At 45.4% G+C, this 18402-nt stretch overlaps 1 protein-coding gene across 1 annotated transcript in view; it reads left to right on the top strand.

Moving 5' to 3' along the window:
- TTC21B (tetratricopeptide repeat domain 21B) overlaps positions 1-16094 on the top strand; it is a 48150-nt gene extending 32056 nt beyond the window's left edge. Inside the window, exons 18-29 of the mRNA XM_056861294.1 lie at positions 43-181; positions 1632-1738; positions 2341-2529; positions 2670-2780; positions 3284-3365; positions 6758-6908; positions 8252-8413; positions 10210-10405; positions 12361-12585; positions 14141-14261; positions 15564-15631; positions 16011-16094. Of these exons, the coding sequence (XP_056717272.1) occupies positions 43-181; positions 1632-1738; positions 2341-2529; positions 2670-2780; positions 3284-3365; positions 6758-6908; positions 8252-8413; positions 10210-10405; positions 12361-12585; positions 14141-14261; positions 15564-15631; positions 16011-16088 (1629 nt within the window). The 3' untranslated portion in view covers positions 16089-16094. The remainder of the gene's footprint in view (positions 1-42; positions 182-1631; positions 1739-2340; positions 2530-2669; positions 2781-3283; positions 3366-6757; positions 6909-8251; positions 8414-10209; positions 10406-12360; positions 12586-14140; positions 14262-15563; positions 15632-16010) is intronic.
- Positions 16095-18402: the final 2308 nt, after the last annotated feature.

Raw genomic sequence — 18402 nt, 5'->3', positions numbered from 1 at the left:
ATGGAGAACGCTCCGTGTGTGTTTTGATTTGTTTTAACAAAGGCAATCAATTATTACGAAGCTGCCATAAAAACTGGTCAACAGAATTTCCTCTGCTACGACCTGGCCGAGCTGTTGCTGAAATTGAAGCAGTTTGACAAAGCAGAAAAAGTCCTTCGGCAAGTTTTAGAACATGAGCCTGGTACGACCACAGCCTCTCTTACTTCCAATAGAAATCATACGTTGCATGTACAAGTGCAGCCTAACGCTTTTCCAGAAATGAATGAGAAGTTTTAATTTGTGTGTGTGTGTGTATTCAGTTTGCTTCAGAAGTATGTGCCGTGGTGTTTTGGGAATTTCTGAGTCTGGATTTGCTTTTGATGTTGCTGGAATAGCGCCCCATCTGGGGTACACATTGTTATTTATATTCTCTCGTCTCATTTCTGCATCTCCTTTGCTACTCATGAACACATGAAGCTGCCTTATACTGAATCAGACCCTGGGTCCATCAAAGTCAGTATTGCCTGCTCAGACCGGCAGTGGCTCTCCAGGGTCTCAGGTAGAGGTCTTTCACATCACCTACTTGCCCAGTCCCTTTAACTGGAGACGCCGGGGATTGAACCTGGGACCTTCTGCATGCCAAGCAGATGCACTACCACTGAGCCACAGCCCCTGCCCAAGATGGTGAACAAAATGGAGCAGTGACGAATCCTCTGTTCTCCTCCCCAAGTTAGGGAATGGTAACCTAAGATGCTTGGCTGGGTTTCCCCTTTCCTTCTCGCACATCTTCAGCATTAAATTCTTCCTTGGAGTAAATTACTTCTGAAGACATCCAGCAGATGCCAAGAGAGAGACTGTGATCTAATAAGGTCAGCCCAAGAACTCTGGGTCCCGTTTCTACAGGCAGTCATCTGACAACATAACAAAGCCTTCCCTCTTCCCATGTTCTACCCCAGGAGAGGCATCTTGTGGAAATTCAGCTGAGATTGAGCCCAAGAAAGCATGGGGTTTAAGGAGAATAGGAATTAGGGAAGAGTTACACATGGATGTGTAAAAAACAGGGGCTGGATTTTACCTCCTGCTTTGGGACTTAATGGTTGTGGTGGTCTTGAAAGCTAGTGTCTTAATGAGGTGACTGAAATATACGCAAACGATTCACTTTTCATTCTTCGACTATGTGTGGTATCTCTTCATGTGCAATGTATATGTCTGCGAACCTATATAGAGTTACTCCAGTCTAAGCCAGGGGAAGTCAGTAGGCTCAAACTGGAGTAACTTTGCCTTGGGTTACTCTGTGATGGTCATAGTTTTCTGTCCCACAGTTACATTTTGAAGGCTGGGAAAGAAACAGCCAACTGATTTGATTTTTTTTTATTCTTGGTGGTCCTTTGGCTCCATGCTACTCTGACTCTAAGTAACCTCCTAACAAGTTTTGGGCAAAAAGGTGGAGGAGGAAGAATTTGGGGAGGGGGGGACTCACATCTGTTTAAATTAGATTAGGTACTTTGGCTGGTCACTGTTCATGCATCTTTCCTAAAGCTGACGTTAAAATCAGTAGTGTCTTTGTTCTTTTTACAGCTCATTCCAAGATAGTAAATAATTGTCAGATACAATTTGTTAATTTGCATTGTATATATCTTCTCTTTCTGCAGTGAATGATTTGTCTTCTCTGATGGAAGACACCCGCTACCAGGTTCTCCTTGCCAAGATTTACAGCAACATGAATAGGACTGAGGATGCTATTATTTCATTGCAGCAGGTAAAGGAGTATGAAACACTGGCATATATAGCTACAGATCACCTGAAAGAATGTATAAGGCAGGGGTGTCGAACTCATTTGTTACGAGGGCCGGATATGACTTAAATGTCACTTGGTCGGCCCGGAAGAGAACGGTGGTACCAGTGTGGGGGAGGTGGTCCCAGGGCGTTCCCAGAGGTGGAGCTGACTTTAGGCAGCTTCCTAAACCCTTCCAGCCTGGGAACACCCCTTGCTGCTGCTGCAGGGCTATGACACCTTTGTTGGTGTTATAGCTCCTCTGTTCTGGGGGCATTTTCCCCATTTTCACCTTTATTATTTTTTAAAAGGTTTTTTATTCTCCATGGGGGCTGGGAAGCCTCTTGACGAGGCGGTGTGGTTGCGCTGCTCCCGGCCACTGTGGATCCCCCCCCCCAGGGTCCATGTGTGGTAAATGACCTCTGAATGCAACAACAACAATAACAAAACCTTTCGTCTTTCAAGACAAGGATATATGCAGCCCTGGCTTTATAGAAACAATCCCTCCTTAAAACGCAAATTCGTTCCCAGCTTAATTACATTTTATTCCTCACTTTGAAAGCCATTTTCCTTGCTCTTTCCATCAGGCTCGGGAACTGCAGGCCAGAGTCCTCAAACGGATTCAGATCGAACAGCTGGACGCGGTTCCTGTGCAGAAGCAACTGGCAGCTGAAATTTGCGCAGAGATAGCAAAGCATTCAGCGGTCCAGCGGAACTACGAGAAAGCAATTAAGTTTTACAAAGAAGCTCTTGTTCATTGTGAAACGGATAGCAAGGTCAGCCGAGCACCGAAATTAACCATTTTTTTTTCACTTGGTTCTTAGTTAAAAACACCTGGCTGTCAGGGCGCTTATTATAAAAAAACTGATACAAAAATTAAAAATGAGAGGGGCTTTTAATTTTGTTCTGTTTCCAGGTGATGCTAGAACTTGCACGATTGTACCTGGCTCATGATGATGTGGAAGCATGCCAGCATCAGTGTGCTCTGTTGCTGAAGAACGATCAAGATAATGTGGCTGCTTCTATGGTAGGTTGTGCTAACAGAGTCTTATTAGATGACGATTTAGTTGAACGATTCCAGGTCTCTTTTAAAAAAGAGTAACGTTTGCTAAATGTTTTCTAGGTAAAGCACAAGTTTTCCCACAGGCAGTTTGGGATTCCAGTTACCAAATATGCCAGTTAACAAAGCTTTTACTCAGGAGCAAGTGGACAGCAGACTTGAGTGGGGGGCTGGGGCCCGGACCCTGCTGCACTGCTGCTGCCAACCCCCTTGTGAGTGACTTGGGTGGCACCTGCTGAAGTAACCTGGGTGCCTGCCATTGCCCCAGCCCAGTGCCTCCCTTTGTTTCTTCAGTAGATCCACGCCAGCTAGTGGTATAGCTCCTGGGCATCTGTTGTATGGAGAGTTGGGCCCTCTAGCCTGTTTGCATTTGATGCCTTCGTCATAGAGTCTCATTTAGAGGTTCTTGTCACATCCCTTTGGGAGCAGGTCTCATAATCCTTTTCCGTTTGTGTGCTTTGCAATTGTAGATGATGGCTGACCTTATGTTCAGGAAACAGGACTATGATCAAGCAGTCTTTCACTTCCAGCAGCTTTCGGATCGCAACCCCGGTGGGCATTGATTTTGTTGGTTGTTTTTGCTTTTTAAAGAAATCCTACCGTGAAAAGCAACACGTGCTAATGGGCATAATTATCTCACAGAATTACCGATAACCAGTTTTGAAAGATGACTTTCATGTTTCCACAAAAGCATCACAGAAAAGCAGACTCGGCAAACATAGTCTATTCCTCAGCCACAGACAAAAGAAGGCCCTGGTTGTCCCTACAGCTTTCTAGCTGCCTAGCGGTGGAAAGTGCAATCAAGTCACAGCCCACTTTTTGGTGACCCCATAGCGTTTAGACCAGTGGTTCCCAAAGTGGGCAATACCACCCCCTGGGAGGGGATTCCCTAGGGGGGGCACAAAGAGGCAAGGGGGCATCAGGGGGCGCTAGAGGTTGGCCCCTTCAACTGTGTTGTTCACTAATTTACAATAGATCAAACTATGGCACCAGGCTCGCAAACTTGGTGGAAACTATTAGCATTTTTTCCCAGACTTTGAAGAGCTGGGACCACTGGATCAAGTTCATCAGTTTTGCTGAATACCTTTCAACTAAAAAGTTTTAATTTGATTTTGAATAGATGTGCAATTAATTGTTACTGTTTTGAAATGTTATTGTTATTATCTTTAGTGCGTCATGCAAACCCCTATTTTGAAAAATGCTTTTTATAAGGTAGGGTAGGGGCGATGGCCCGAAAAGTTTGGGAACCACTGGTTTAGACAAAGAGAGGTGGTTTGCCACTGGCTGCCTCTGCATAGCAACCCTTGACTTCCTTGGTGGTCTCCCATCTAAGTACCAATTAGAGCCAAGTTCTGATGAGATCAGGCTAGGTTTGGCCATCCAAGGCTCTTCAGGTTTTTCCTTTCAACATAGAATCATAGAGTTGGAAGGTACCACCAGGGTCATCTAGCCCAACCCCCTGCACAATGCAGGAAATTCAAAACTACCTCCCCCCCACACACCCCCAGTGACCCCTACTCCATGCCCAGAAGATGGCCAAGATGCTCTTCCTCTCATGATCTGCCCAAGGTCATAGAATCACCATTGCTGACAGATGGCCATCTAGCCTCTACTTAAAAATCTCCAGGGAAGGAGAGCTTACTACTTCCCGAGTACTGCTCTGTTAATTCCTCCCTCTCTTCCCCCAAAACATCTGTAGCCACCCTGGAGGGCAGATTACCAGGACGAATGTTATCTAGGACAAGGCTGTCATACTTTGACAAGTGGGGGCCTGCAAGATTCACCAGGAGGCTCCCAGCCTCCCCCCTTTGCCCAATGAGCCCAGGCACAGCTTCCTTCCAACCCCCTCCCATCCATCACTCCTGGTGCAACTCCAGCCCTCTGCAGCAGCCTCTGGCCCTGGCCTTGGTGGCATCCAGGAGCTGCTCCAGGCCCACGGTGACTCTTGGACACCACCGTGGTGGGGCCGGATCAGCTCCCGAACACCACTGCCACCACCTCTCCAGGACACAGCTAAGTCCAGTGTCTGCCTGTGTACAGACAACACTTTTTATTTGGGGTGTGTGTGGATTTAAACCCCACCAATGTAATATTTTTAGGTTTTCAGATTTTTCTGCAAACCCGGTTGGGGTCCCAAGTCTGCAGAAGTATCTGTTTAGCCCCGATCCATGGGCCTTCTGCAGATTAGGCCAAACTTGACTATTTGAATACAAGATTAACACGTAAGTGCAACAAAGAGTGTAATGACATCTTAAAAGATACCAAACGTATTGTGGCATAAACTGACCTAACCTGGCTTAAGTGTATGACCCCTGGATGCATCCTGTAATTAGGAGGAAATTCTCGCTTAGGCCAAAGCGTGGTTGTGATGGGAGTAGCCAGAATATTATACCCTTTCCTTTGGAAGCAGAAATACTTCTCGGCCATTAGTTTTTACTTTGCCCTGATTCATGGCCAAGCTAGACGAGATCCTGGAAAATCCATGACTGGGTCTCCTTTTAATTGCTAAATTGCCGGATGGGGCAAGGGAACACTTGCGTTGGATTTGAGGGGTATCGTAGATTTGGAAGGGACCACCAGGGTCATCTAGTCCAACCCCCTGCACAGTGCAGGAAATTCACAACTACCTCCCCCACACACCCCCAGTGACCCCGATGCCTTCCCTCTCATGATCTGCCTAAGGTCATAGAATCAGCATTGCTGACAGATGGCCATCTAGCCTCTACTTAAAAACCTCCAAGTAAGGAGCCTTTACCACCTCCCGAGGAAGCCTGTTCCACTGAGGAAGCTCTCTAACTATTAGAAAATTCTTCCTAATGTCTAGACGGAAACTCTTGATTTAATTTCAACCCGTTGGTTCTGGTCCAACCTTCTGGGGCAACAGAAAAAAACTCGGCACCCTCCTCTATATGACAGCCCTTCAAGTATTTGAAGATGGTTATCATATCCCCTCTCAGTCTTCTCCTGGTGGTGGGGTAAGTTCTCCCCACCACCACCACATTGATCTGAAACGGCAACCTGGAGCCCCTAATTGCAGAGGAATGTAGAAGCTCGAGGGGGTCATTTGATGTCAGGCAAACAGTGCAGACGGAAAGGACTTGACACTCCCCTCCTCAACCCGTGTGTGTGTGTAAAGTGCCTTCAAGTCGCAGCCGACTTATGGCGACCCCTTTTGGGGTTTTCATGGCAAGAGACTAGCAGAGGTGGTTTGCCAGTGCCTTCCTCTGCACAGCAACCCTGGTATTCCTTGGTGGTCTCCCATCCAAATACTAACCAGGGCTGACCCTGTTTAGCTTCTGAGATCTGACGAGATCAGGCTAGCCTGGGCCATCCGGGTCAAGGCCCTCAACCCATACCTCAGCACTAATCCAAAGCAGAGTGGCCTCCACACCAGTTATTTAGCAATGAAAAATCCCATGCTGGAGGTCTGACCACGGGTTTTTCAGCATCTCATCCACTGAGACATTAAGATGTACGTCCCTAGTGAGATATCAAAACTGTAGATCGACTCATTGCACAGGGACAGAGTGTGCATAATGAGACGTGTGCATCGAGTCACTTCCAACTTATGGTGACCCCATGAATTAATAACCTCCAAAACGTCCTATCATTCACAGCCTTGCTCAGATTGTGCAAACTGAAGGCCATGGCTTCCTTCATCATGTCAACCTATCTCGTATTAGGTCTTCCTCTTTTCCTGCTGCCTTCAACTTTGCCGAGCATCCTTGTCTTTTCCAAATGAGTCTTGCCAGAAAGATGTCAAAAATAACAGAATTCATTTAATCAACAACCTGTAAAAAATTAGGCAAAGCAGATCCTGGTTACTAGTGAGTGTAAACAGATATTGTGCTACCAGTGTGAAACTACTACTGTTCTTGAATACAATCTTTTTAAAAAAAGAATGCAGTTTCTTTTCTTAACTCTCTGAATGCTTACATTAACAGATAATTATTCAACACTGGCACGTTTGATTGACCTGTTAAGAAGAGCTGGAAAGCTAGAAGAAGTTCCAAGATTCCTTACGATGGCTGAGAAACATTCCCCCAGAACAAAGCTTGATCCAGGTTTTCACTATTGCAAAGGACTGTATCTTTGGTAGGTGTGGCTGGGAAAAGGTCTGATATAAAACCTAAAACAGTGAGAGTGAGGTGTGGCGGAGGCTTATAGCATGCTCCTTGAATTCTGTCTGCTCTTTCCCCTTCCTCTTGGGATTCACATTGTGAGAATAAATGGCAGCATAAGTTGATACGGCAATGAACTTGCAGTTACAAAGAGTGGATGAGATGAGGTTTTGGTCATGTAGCCCCTGCATTTATCTGCTGAGCTGCTTATACTGTTTCCAAGTGCTTTTTGCTATTAGGCCAGAACTGTAGGTGTAGGATTATTGTAACATCAAGCTAACAATGATGTGATATTATGATAAAAACAGTTGCTGATATCTGAACACATATGATTATGTGCCAAGAGCTCAGATGTTCAATATAGCTATATCTCTTGACCACTGGTTGTTGTAATAAAAGAGCCATAACTAAACAAGGTTGCCATAAACCCATGAAGGACTGGTTGGTTCAGTCTTGGCATTAATTCCATTTTTATTTGAGAGGCAGGTTTGAAGTTGTAATTCACTCGCTAAAAGTGATGCAGTTGTGTGAAAAAAGTGAAGAAAGGGTTTATAACTGGGAGAAACAGGCTATACACTGGGTCTCAAGGGTTCACTCTTGGGTGGCTCCTCTACCTTGGTCTGTTCTCATATGCCCTCTGTCCCGTTCCCTTACAGATATGCTATCAGCCTTCCTGCCTCCCCCAGTACCTCTGTTCCCAGTAATGGCACTCTGCTTCTCCAGGTCCTATGTGAGGTTGTTTCCCCAGGCCTTTTATGCGGGGACGTTTCCCCACGGTCACCTCCGCCGATTGCTTCGGGGCTTCCTTTTGATTATGCATGCCTTTCCCGCCTGTCAGAGGTCACCTCGCTCTCCCCGCACATTTTGCCTGTGTTTTCCAGATGCTGTTTTAGCCAGAATCTGGGAAATGCAGGCGAAATGCAGGGGGAGAGCAAGGCAGCCTCTGACAGGTGGAAAAGTCATGCATAATCATACGGAAGCCCCGAAGCAGTCAGCGAGGGTGACCGCGGGGAAACATCCCTGCATAAAAGGCCCCAATCACACTAACATTTCATTCCTCAATGTATGTTCCGCATGAAAACTTTCCGTCTGTATTTAGCATGTCTGTGACATCACAATAGACTGTCCAATGGAAAGAGAAACTGCAAGTGGCAGCCATGTATCAGTTGTTGTTTTTTAATGTAAATGCTTGCATGGTTTTTTTGAGTTGCTGGCACAGCTGAAGATACACCTGAACAAGCTGAAAACGACATACTTCTTTTTCCTTAAATTCAGTTCATGCAGCTTATTAAGTGGGTTCGATTTCCTGCCTCTTAGGTACACAGGTGAACCAAATGATGCCCTTCGACATTTTAACAAAGCACGGAAGGACAGCGATTGGGGGCAGAACGCCATTTATAACATGATTGAAATCTGCTTGAACCCAGACAATGAAACCGTGGGAGGTGAAGTGTTTGAAAACCTGGATGGTGATGCGGAGTGAGTGACGATGAGACCTTTTCACTTCTTTTAATTTGGTGCAGTGCCTTGTTTTTGGTTGGATCAAAAGCAGTACTTGGAAAGCAGATTTGATGAACCTGATCCCTTTTCAGTGACAGCTATTGGGGGAGGGGAAAAAGGTTGGGCTTCATGTACATTGATTGATAGCCGTGTTGCTCAAGAAGGTGTCTGGTGAAGGAATCTAGTTGGGTACCTACAGTTTTCATTTTGTTTTTTCCACTACACTGTGGCAGTGAGCATTTTCTCCCATAGAACTGGAACATATGGGCGTCCAGTGATGTTGATGGGCCATAGATTCAAGATGGACTAAAGGACTAAATCAACAACACCTTTATTGGCATATGTTCACAATAAGTACAAAGACTAGAGAACACAAAAACTAAGACTAAACAGAGTCAAGGTTTAAATTCTCAGAGCCTCATAGCCAGTTGCAAGAATTTTGCTGCCCTGTCAGTTGTGGTAGGATTTTGTGGTAGGATTTAGGGCAGAGTCTGTTTGTGTATCGATAATTAAATCATGGAATTCAATGCCAGTGGACAGTGTGATGGGTCGCTAGCATAGGTAGTGTTAGAAAGGGGTGAGACGGATTCATGGAGGAGAGGTCCACCAATGCTACTAGTCATGTTGACTAAAGGCATCTAGAGGCCTTTAAATACCAGTGATAGGAGGCAAGATCAGGCGGAAGGCCTTGGCCTCTTTGCCTTGTTTGTTGGTCCCCTGGGGCATCTGGCTGGACACTATGTGAATCAGGATGCTGGACTAGATGGACCACTGGTCTGATCCTACAGGGCTCTTGTGACATTTTTATTCAAAAGGCCATGGAGTTAGCGCAGTGCTTTGAAGGAAAGGGAGAAAGACACTGTATGATTTGCATAGTTGCTGACTTGCCTTTCCTTTTTGATTGAATACCCTACTCTGACTTTGTGTAGCACTGTGGCCCCCATCTCGCCAACAGTAGACGCCAGTCTCCCCCCTCTCTCCCCTTTAGACTATCCAAGATTACTCCTCGTGAGCATCCATTTATTCCAGGGAGAAAGGTGACCACAACAAAGGCTCCTAATGCACTGCTTTTTCACAATTACATTTTGAATCTATCCAAAAGCAGGCCTTGGAACCTCATAGAATCATAGAGCTGGAAGGGACCACCAGGGTCATCTAGGCCAACCCCCTGCACAATGCAGGAAATTCCAAATTACCTCCCCCCCACACCCCCAGTGACCCCTACTCCATGCCCAGAAGATGGCCAAGGTGCCCTCCCTCTCTTGATCTGCCTAAGATCATAGAATCAGCATTGCTGACTGATGGCCATCTAACCTCTGCTTAAAAACCTCCAGGGAAGGAGAGCTTACCACCTCCCGAGGAAGCCTGTTCCACTGAGGAACCGCTCTGTTAGAACATACTTCCTAAGGTCTAGACCTAGCTTCCCCCCCCCACACACACACACACACACCTCAAGCCTGAAATCAGGTCCCTTGTGCGGTCTTCACAGCAGCCAGACTGGTAACTCGGTCATAGAAAAACAGCTGATGGAGAAGAAATTGGTGACATCTGTCGTATAAATGGGAGGGCCGCAAGCCTAAGAGCTTTCTGGGCCTTGTTTTACAATCGATGTCCCTTCAGAGAAATGTATTGGGAGCATGGTCTGCGACAGCTTTACAAGGAGAACACGTTTAGCTACCCATTTTGCATAGACGTCGTTTTACAAGCTGAGCCAGCAGGTAAGTGGAAGTCGTTAAATGCTAACGCCGGACTGTAATGCTTTCCCTTCCGTTTAGCAATTCCTCGGAAAAACAGGAGTCTGTGCAGCTCGCCGTGAGGACAGCGGAAAAGCTCTTAAAGGAACTAAAGCCGCAAACTCTCCAAGGTCAGGTCCAGCTTCGCATCATGGAAAATTACTGCCTTCTGGCAACCAAACAGAAATCGAACGTTGAGCGAGCGCTGAACGCCTTCACGGAAGTAGTGGTTGCCGAGGTGGGTTGTCGAAAACGTTACTTGGTTAAAAGCTTAAAGGTGTGAGATCTCTACCGCCCATTTGCACGATGTCTTTTTACTGCAAGGAGAAAATGATTCCCGGAGAGGTTCTTGAGAGCAAATGGAGCAGTGTTGAACACTAGGGATCATCGCCCTCCCACCGTGCATGTTACTCACTGCCACTGGTTTCCTTTCGTGCAAGCAGCATTCCTGTGTGCTCAAATGTGTGATCTGGGGATTTGTGTATGTTGCAGTTGCAACAGCATCCATGATTCGTTAGGTGCATTTGGAGCTTCCGTTGCCATGGCGGAGATGCACCCATTCCCAGCTCACACAAACGGGCTGCTCATGTGAGAGAGGGCAAAGTTGCCAAGAAATATTGTGCAAAAGTAACATAATTGCAGGCATTCAGTTCTTGTCAAGTGACAGCTGCTGGTGAGGTTTCTTTTCTGCTCTGGTGCAGATGGTGTGAAAACTGGGGGGGGGGCACTCTGGCTGTGTTGGGCCCAGCACTAGAAGAAGAGGGAGAAGAAGAGTTGGTTTTTATATGCCAACTTTCTCTACCACTTAAGGCAGAATCAAACCGGCTTACAATCACCTTCCCTTCCCCTCCCCACAATAGACATTTTGTGAGGTAGGTGGGGCTGAGAGAGCTCTAAGAGAGCTGTGACTAGCCCAAGGTCACCCAACTGCTTCGTGTGTAGGAGTGGGGAAAGCAACCCAGCTCACCAGGTTACAGTCCACAGCTCTTAACCACCGCTCTTAACTGCTACTCTGGCTCCCATAAGGCTGTGGGTGGAACTATCTGCTCTAAGATCTCCATGTTTATGTACACGTCTCATCTCAAATAGTAGAATCATAAAGTGACTTTAAAAGCCGACTGTAACACTTTTACTCATTTGTTTTTAGATATATTCTTTTATTCATTAAAGGAAGAGCCAACATTTATTATTTTATTCAGTTTCTACCCCGCCCTTTCCTGGCATAAGCTGAGCTCGGGGTAGCTAACAGCATGCTGTCAGATGGTTAGTGTGTCGGGCTAGGAGTTGGGAGACACAGGTTCAAGTCCTTATTCTGTCACAAAAGCTTGCTGGGTGACCTTGGGCCAATTCCTCTGCCTAACCTACCCCACAGGATTGTTGCATGGATAAAATGGTACAAATCGTACTTGTTGCATATAGTCAAAGACCATTACAATCAGACACAAAGAACATAAACCATAAGTCGTAACAACGCTAAAATACCTGAATCTAAAAATAACTCAATGTAAGCTGCTTAGCAACCCCCCAGGAGGGGGGGAAATGTAGCTCAATCCAATGGAGCTGATGTGAGCAGAAACATGCTCCTGTGCTTGAACTGCTTGTACTACTATGCATACATCGTTGGATGAAAGAGAATCCCTCGATACTTAAGATCCCTTAGTTGCCCATACAAGAGGATGTTGGGAGGGGCCGTGGCTCAGTGGTAGAGCATCTTCTTGGCATGCAGAAGGCCCCAGGTTCAATCCCCGGCATCTCCAGTTAAAGGGACTAGGCAAGGAGGTGATGTGAAAGACTTCTGCCTGAGACCCTGGAGAGCAGCTGCAGGTCTGAGTAGACAATACTGACTTTGATGGACCCAGGGTCTGATTCAGTATAAGGCAGCTTCATGTGTTCATGCTGTAGAGCAGCCAGCAGGCGTGGTTCTTGTCCCAATCTAGGGGCCCTGCTGCTAGACTCAGTGGAACGCTCCCTAACAGCAGGAACTGAATTCGGTATGCATGGCCCCTGTTTACACGTTGATGTTGCACAGGGTACTAGAGGGGCTTTGTGAACATTGTTGCATTTGCCGATCTCTGGGATTGGAACAGCACGTGTCTCGATCAGTGTGAGGTGCGTCTTCCTGCTGCGAATGCCGATGCTTTCTATCGGGCTCAGAATTCCCATCTGAGTTGTGCCCTCTGATTTCTGTCACAGAAGGATCACGTCCCTGCCCTTTTGGGAATGGCCACCGCGCACATGATCTTGAAGCAAACGCCGCGGGCCAGGAACCAGCTGAAACGCATTTCAAAAATGAACTGGAATCCCATCGACGCGGAAGAGTTTGAGAAAAGTTGGCTTCTGCTTGCTGATATTTACATTCAGTCTGCAAAATATGACATGGCTGGCGAATTATTGAAGCGGTGCCTTCATCATAACAGGGTAAGTGGCAAGCCAGAAAGCAGTTGCGCATCTCGGCCCCTTGAACTTTTTTAATTAAATGGGATTGACTATGGAACCAGGAGATGTAGGGCCAGCTCCAACGTGCATGACTGCAGCTTGAGGACAGCAATTATAGGTCACTATCCATACCTTTTTGTACTTCAGTTGACTTGTGGTCCTTATGAATTCCAGCGTGGTCAGCAACGACACGACTAGCGAGTTGCGGCCTTCTGTCTCCATGCAATGCCGTTTGTGAAAGGCTCTCCACATTTTTAGTTTGTTATTTACCCTCGGCTTTAGGTTATGATCGTGCAAGACAAGCAGTAAAACAAAGAATAAAAGACACCGAAAGGCAATTTGATCTAGCTAGAGCGCCTTTTTTTAGGGCATCTGCCAAAACCAAGTACATCCCTTGCCCAGCGACATACCTTTCGATGTTAGAAGGAAATACTACTAGGAGAACATTTACTCTAGCTCGATGTTCGGCCATGCCCTCTACAGTATTGGAAGGAAAATTCAAAAAGACCCCCTTTTCACAAAGGCTCTGTCCCCGCAACAGTGGTGAACCAGAAACACAGGAACATGTCCTTCTTAGGTGTGGTTACTATAGGGAGGACAGGGAGAAAATTCTTGGCCCTCTTTTAAGAATGAGCACTGGTTATCCTGAATTCGTTAGAGTTAACATCCTTCTTAAGGATGAATTTTCTTAGGTAACGAAGTTAGTGGCCAAGTTTTGTAGAATAGTCTTTAATTATAGGAAATATAAATAGAAATGAAAAGTTGTAGAGTTGATTAGTTGTTTAATTTTATATTGCTGGCCAGTTTTTAAAGAGAACAATATTTTGTATAGTGTTTTAACCGAAAGGTATTGTTTTATACTGCTGGTTTGGGTAAGGCAATGTACCTGCAAACATTTTGTTTGGTCTAAGGACCATAAAATGGAATAAACTGTTCCCCAAACAGTTATTTACTCTCCATGTAAGAAATCACAAGCAAATGGGAGTTTTGTATGTCACGGGGGCAAGCCTGGTAAATTGGTGGGCTGGCACACTTCCGCACCTCTCGCACCGCACGAAAATTGAAGATGGAAGCCTTTGAGCAACTTCTTTCAGTTGCGACATCCAAGTGTGAGCGCCTTAACTGACTACGGTTTGTTTCTGTCCCACTGGTCAGGATTCTTAACCATCATTAAACCTCGTTTAAGAATCCTGGTTACTGGAATGGAAACTAACCTGGGATAAAAAAAAAAAAACCACACAGACACTGCAGCTAACTGTAGCTAGTAGAAAAGGCTGATGATCTGGGCATGCTGTGTGAGGAGAGGGAACACGTGACGACTAATCGGGTTCATGTTCGTTCCGAACGACCTCTGGCTCATTTGTGATGTCTGAATAGAAGGCAAATGAACCAAGACAGTTTTTGTAATGTATGAATGAATAAATTTATTTACGGCAAAGGCCAGAATAAAACAACCAGATACAACCTGTGAGAGATTAGGGTCATTGTTGTAATGTAAAGTTCATTTGATACAGGGAAATTCCTTTTTGTTTTTAAGTCCTGCTGCAAAGCTTATGAATACATGGGGTACATTATGGAGAAGGAGCAAGCATACAAGGACGCGGCTGTAAACTATGAGATGGCCTGGAAATACGGAAACCAAACAAGTCCGACAATAGGTAGGTTCGTACTTACTGCCTGCGCCATTTTATTGGTTGGACCATTTATCATTTTCCGGAAACGACTTGCCATGTAGGTACTAGACGGTGCCAGAGGCGGACTGGCTGCAAGTGTACCTGGCAAGCAGGAAGCTTCGTTTTTAAAATTCTTGTTTTTCTCCTGTGTCGAGATCAGAAGTCAGCTGGATGTTTTAACTGAAACTGCACCGCTTAAGACGGTCGAATTGTAATTACTCGAATGTGCTTGTCTAAAAGTAGCCGACCCAACAGAAAGGATAGCTTGCCTGAATAAATACTGGGCGGTGGGACCTGACAGAAAGACACCAATATGGATGAGACTGCTATTTGGCATCATTAGTAAAATGAGCATCGTATACTCAAACATGCCAATATGGTAACTTAGGGGAGTGGCCTTTCCCAGAGGTCTGGATGGGTAAAAAGGAACTGGAGAGACCATCCCCATAAGAAAAATGGCATCTAACTGCTGTCATCAGGTACAGAAAGGGTTAACTGAAGCAGCTGTCCACACTGCCACCCGCTGACTCATTCTGAAACATGCAGAGAGGGTGGCAGAACTGCCTCTCATACAGGAGGAGCGGACCGGGTAGGAGAGGTAGTTTTGCTGCCCTCTGCATGCCACAGAGGCGGCGGCTGCCCTCCTCGCCCCCACCCCTAGTTACAGCCCCTGAAGCCAGTGTGGGGACCGGACTGCCCATCCTGCAGCCCTGCTTTCCAGAGCTGGGAAATGCTATGCTTGAGTCGAGGGGCTGGGTTGGCTCTGAGGACTGTTACTACTGCTGCTGCAGCTCCTCCGATCAAGATGGGTGTTTCCGCCTGGAACCGAGGGGCTGGAGTGGTGGTCTTGTAGGTCACAGCTGATGTGCGGTATTCGGGCTTTTCCTAGCCCAAGCAGAGGAGAGTTTTCTACGGGGCCCAGCCTGGGAGGATCCAGCACACTGTGCTCCCACTAGGTGCTGATGTGAGAGGCGCTGAAGCTTTTTCCCCCGCAGCTCTAGTGAACCAGAAGCAGAGGCGGGGCTTGTAGAAGGCAGAGTAAATATGAAGAAAAATCTCTTTGTGTCTGTGTATAATTTATGATCCGCAATTTATCGCAACCTATCTCAACAAAAATATGATCCACAATTTATCGCAACCTATCTCAACAAAAATGCTATGCTGGGGACCATAGGAGCTGCATGGACAGAGCATGTGGGACAGGGGCTGCAGTAAGGAGGGGAATTAGATGCGAGTGAAAAAGATGGCAAGATCCAGTTCATAGTAAGTGACCTTCTGTTTTTACAGGCTTCAAGCTGGCATTTAATTACCTGAAAGCAAAAAGATATGTCGATGCAATCCACATTTGTCATAAGGTAAACTGCAATAACACATGTGAAAATATTAATCAGTCGTAGCGTGTGCCTCGGTTCAAATAGTCAAAGCGCAGCATAAATCTAACCATGAGTTGCTGCTCACTTCGAGCACTGCCTTCTCATCTGTTTGGGTGATGGTATTTGAGTAAACATTTTTCCTGCCGGGTTTCAAATGAACGTTGTGTCATTAAAGCTAACATAACCCTGCATATTTATCTTATGTGATGGCATGTTTGTGGGGGGGGGGGGAGGAACAAACAACAGAGGTTGTTAAATGATTTTAGACAGATCTCCTTTCTGCTGTCAGATGCCTACCCACTTCAGATTATGAAAAATAACTTTATAGCTGCTTTACGTGAAATATTGTTTCTTTCAACAGGTTTTAGCCATGCACCCAAATTACCCCAAGATAAAAAAAGAAATACTTGATAAGGCCCGTACATCGCTAAGGACTTGAACATTACCGTATGCATTTATTGGAACTGGAGGGTAAAAGGTCTGTGCCGGAAGACTGACCGCTATACATCTGTGTGGTTGTGGATGAGACACACTCATGAAAAAAAAATGAAAAAAAGACTTGTTTTAGATTTCTCCCTCTTCTGGTCCAGGATGCTTTAGTATTTGGGGGTTCAATAAATGCAAGAGAGAATTGGTGCCTGTTCCCATCCACCTGTAGGCATTGGCAGTAATCCAAATAAATCACTTCCGCGTGAAGGCATGACCAGCAGAGGCGGAACTCCCTTTGAAGGTTCCTCTATGGCAGAGAAATCTTCAGAGAAAGATTTCTCTGAAATTCACACACCAAGTCTGCACACCAAGTTCCTTTATTATCACGCGGGTGATTTATGTAGGTAGCTTCATAAAAGAATCCTCACAAGCGTCAAAGGGGGGTTTGCTAAAATGCTGTATCTGTTGTGTTGATTTTTAACTGTCTCCTTTCACTTTCTGAAATGAGTTTCTTCTCTGCTGGAAGCCTTCTAAATCACGTTAAGAACCCAATCAGTTTTTGTTTTTTAGTCGCTTACCCCTTAACTAATGACTAACTTACTTTGTTTCTGGTAGTGGTACTTAGGCCATTGCATAAATAAAACATCTGTGGTTCTATCGATTTCCTAGGGGATTATTGACTTTTATATTGGGCTCCTGCTTTTACTTCCCCCAAGGATCTCAAAGCTGCATTTTATCTTACAGCCATGCTGCAAGGTAAGGTTAAGCTAAGAGAAAATGAATTGCTTGCTGCCACTCACGGAGTGTTTTAGCCAAGCAGATGAGCTTTAAAGTTTCATTTCCCACATCCAAACCAAACACTTTGGTAAGCAAACCTCTAGTCATCCTTCACCTCTGTGGTTCTGTAACAGATACAAGGTGATACTTATTTACTGGAATTTCTAATTAAATTAAGGTGATACTTATTTACTGGAATTTCTAATTAAATTACAATTTGTTTTAGCTGTCTTATCATTTACCAGTTTGCATCATTCATTCATTCGGTTTTTTTTTTTTTATCAAAGACTGTTTATGGACTGGGAGAATTCCCCCTTGCATAGCTTTCTCTGGATACTTTCCGTTTTACGGATCTATAAAATGCTTGCAGTATTATCATTCTAGAACACACTCCAGAGAGGCATATGTACACACCCTGCTGTTTTTGCAATTTTAGCAGCTTAGCCCACAGCGCCTCTGCTATGCCAAATCTTCTTTATACTCCCCTGAATTCAAAAAGAAGTTTTGGAGATTGGGGGTGTGAGTACTGTAAAGGGAAACTGGTGGCAGTTCACAGGGGTTTCCTTTAACTGCTTTTAATCAAGGGTCAGTAGAGAGTTTCTCCCCCCCCCCTTTTAAACTGTATTACATCTTAAATAAGAGTACATTTTAATATAATGTCTATATTGCATCCAGCTTTTTTGAAGTTCATTGATTTTAAAATTAAATGCAAACGGTGAAGAAGGATACAAGGGCGTGGAGAAAGCTCTACGGACAATAATTTCAGAGGGGAAGGAGGAGGGGATTTTTTATTTTTATCATTTTTTTAAAAAGCCAAATCCAGGCCTAAAAACAGCACATTGTATACAGAATGTCATAAAGGGAAAAGGGGGGGGGTCAGAGTGGAGAAAAACTACAGCTGTAACAAGGGGAAGGGAGATTTTGATATATGAACAGAAGAGAAAATTTGACAGATTTGCTATTCAAAAGTTGTTTAGGGTTTTTTTTTCCCTGTCAGGGTTGGTCAGTGGAGAGTTTCTGAAACAGAAGCTCTACAAAAATTCAGAGGTGCATATGCGAACACCCCTGTGGCTCACAGCCATAGTTCTTAAAACCGTGACAGTGACATTTAAAGAGGTCCCCCCCCCCGCCGTCCCATTATACATCTGGGACAGAGGGCCTGGATATCAATGTCCGCTTCATGCTGTGGCAAGTGGAGGAAAACACTTTAACCTTGTTTCCCATTTTTTCCAGAAAGTGGTGAAGCAGCCAGGAGCATCTGCCAGGATAGCTGTTAGACCTTTAATAACACCAAGTGTAGGGTTGCCAACCTCCAGGTACTAGCTGGAGATCTCCTGCTGTTACAATTGATCTCCAGCCGTTAAGAGATCAGTTAACCTGGACAAAATGGCCGCTTTGGCAATTGAACTCTATGGCATTGAAGTCCCTCCCCTCCCCTGCCAGTCACAGTTCTCTCAGAACTCTCTCAGTCCACGTGGAGGCAGGCAATGGCAAGCCACCTCCGAATGTCTCTTGCCTAGAAAACCCTACGGGGTCACCATTAGTCA

The sequence above is a fragment of the Euleptes europaea genome, chromosome 15 (genome assembly GCF_029931775.1).
Source record: "Euleptes europaea isolate rEulEur1 chromosome 15, rEulEur1.hap1, whole genome shotgun sequence".
Taxonomy (NCBI): domain Eukaryota; kingdom Metazoa; phylum Chordata; class Lepidosauria; order Squamata; family Sphaerodactylidae; genus Euleptes; species Euleptes europaea.
The sequence above is the reverse complement of the archived record's forward strand: the minus strand, read 5'-3'. Positions and strand labels throughout refer to the sequence as shown.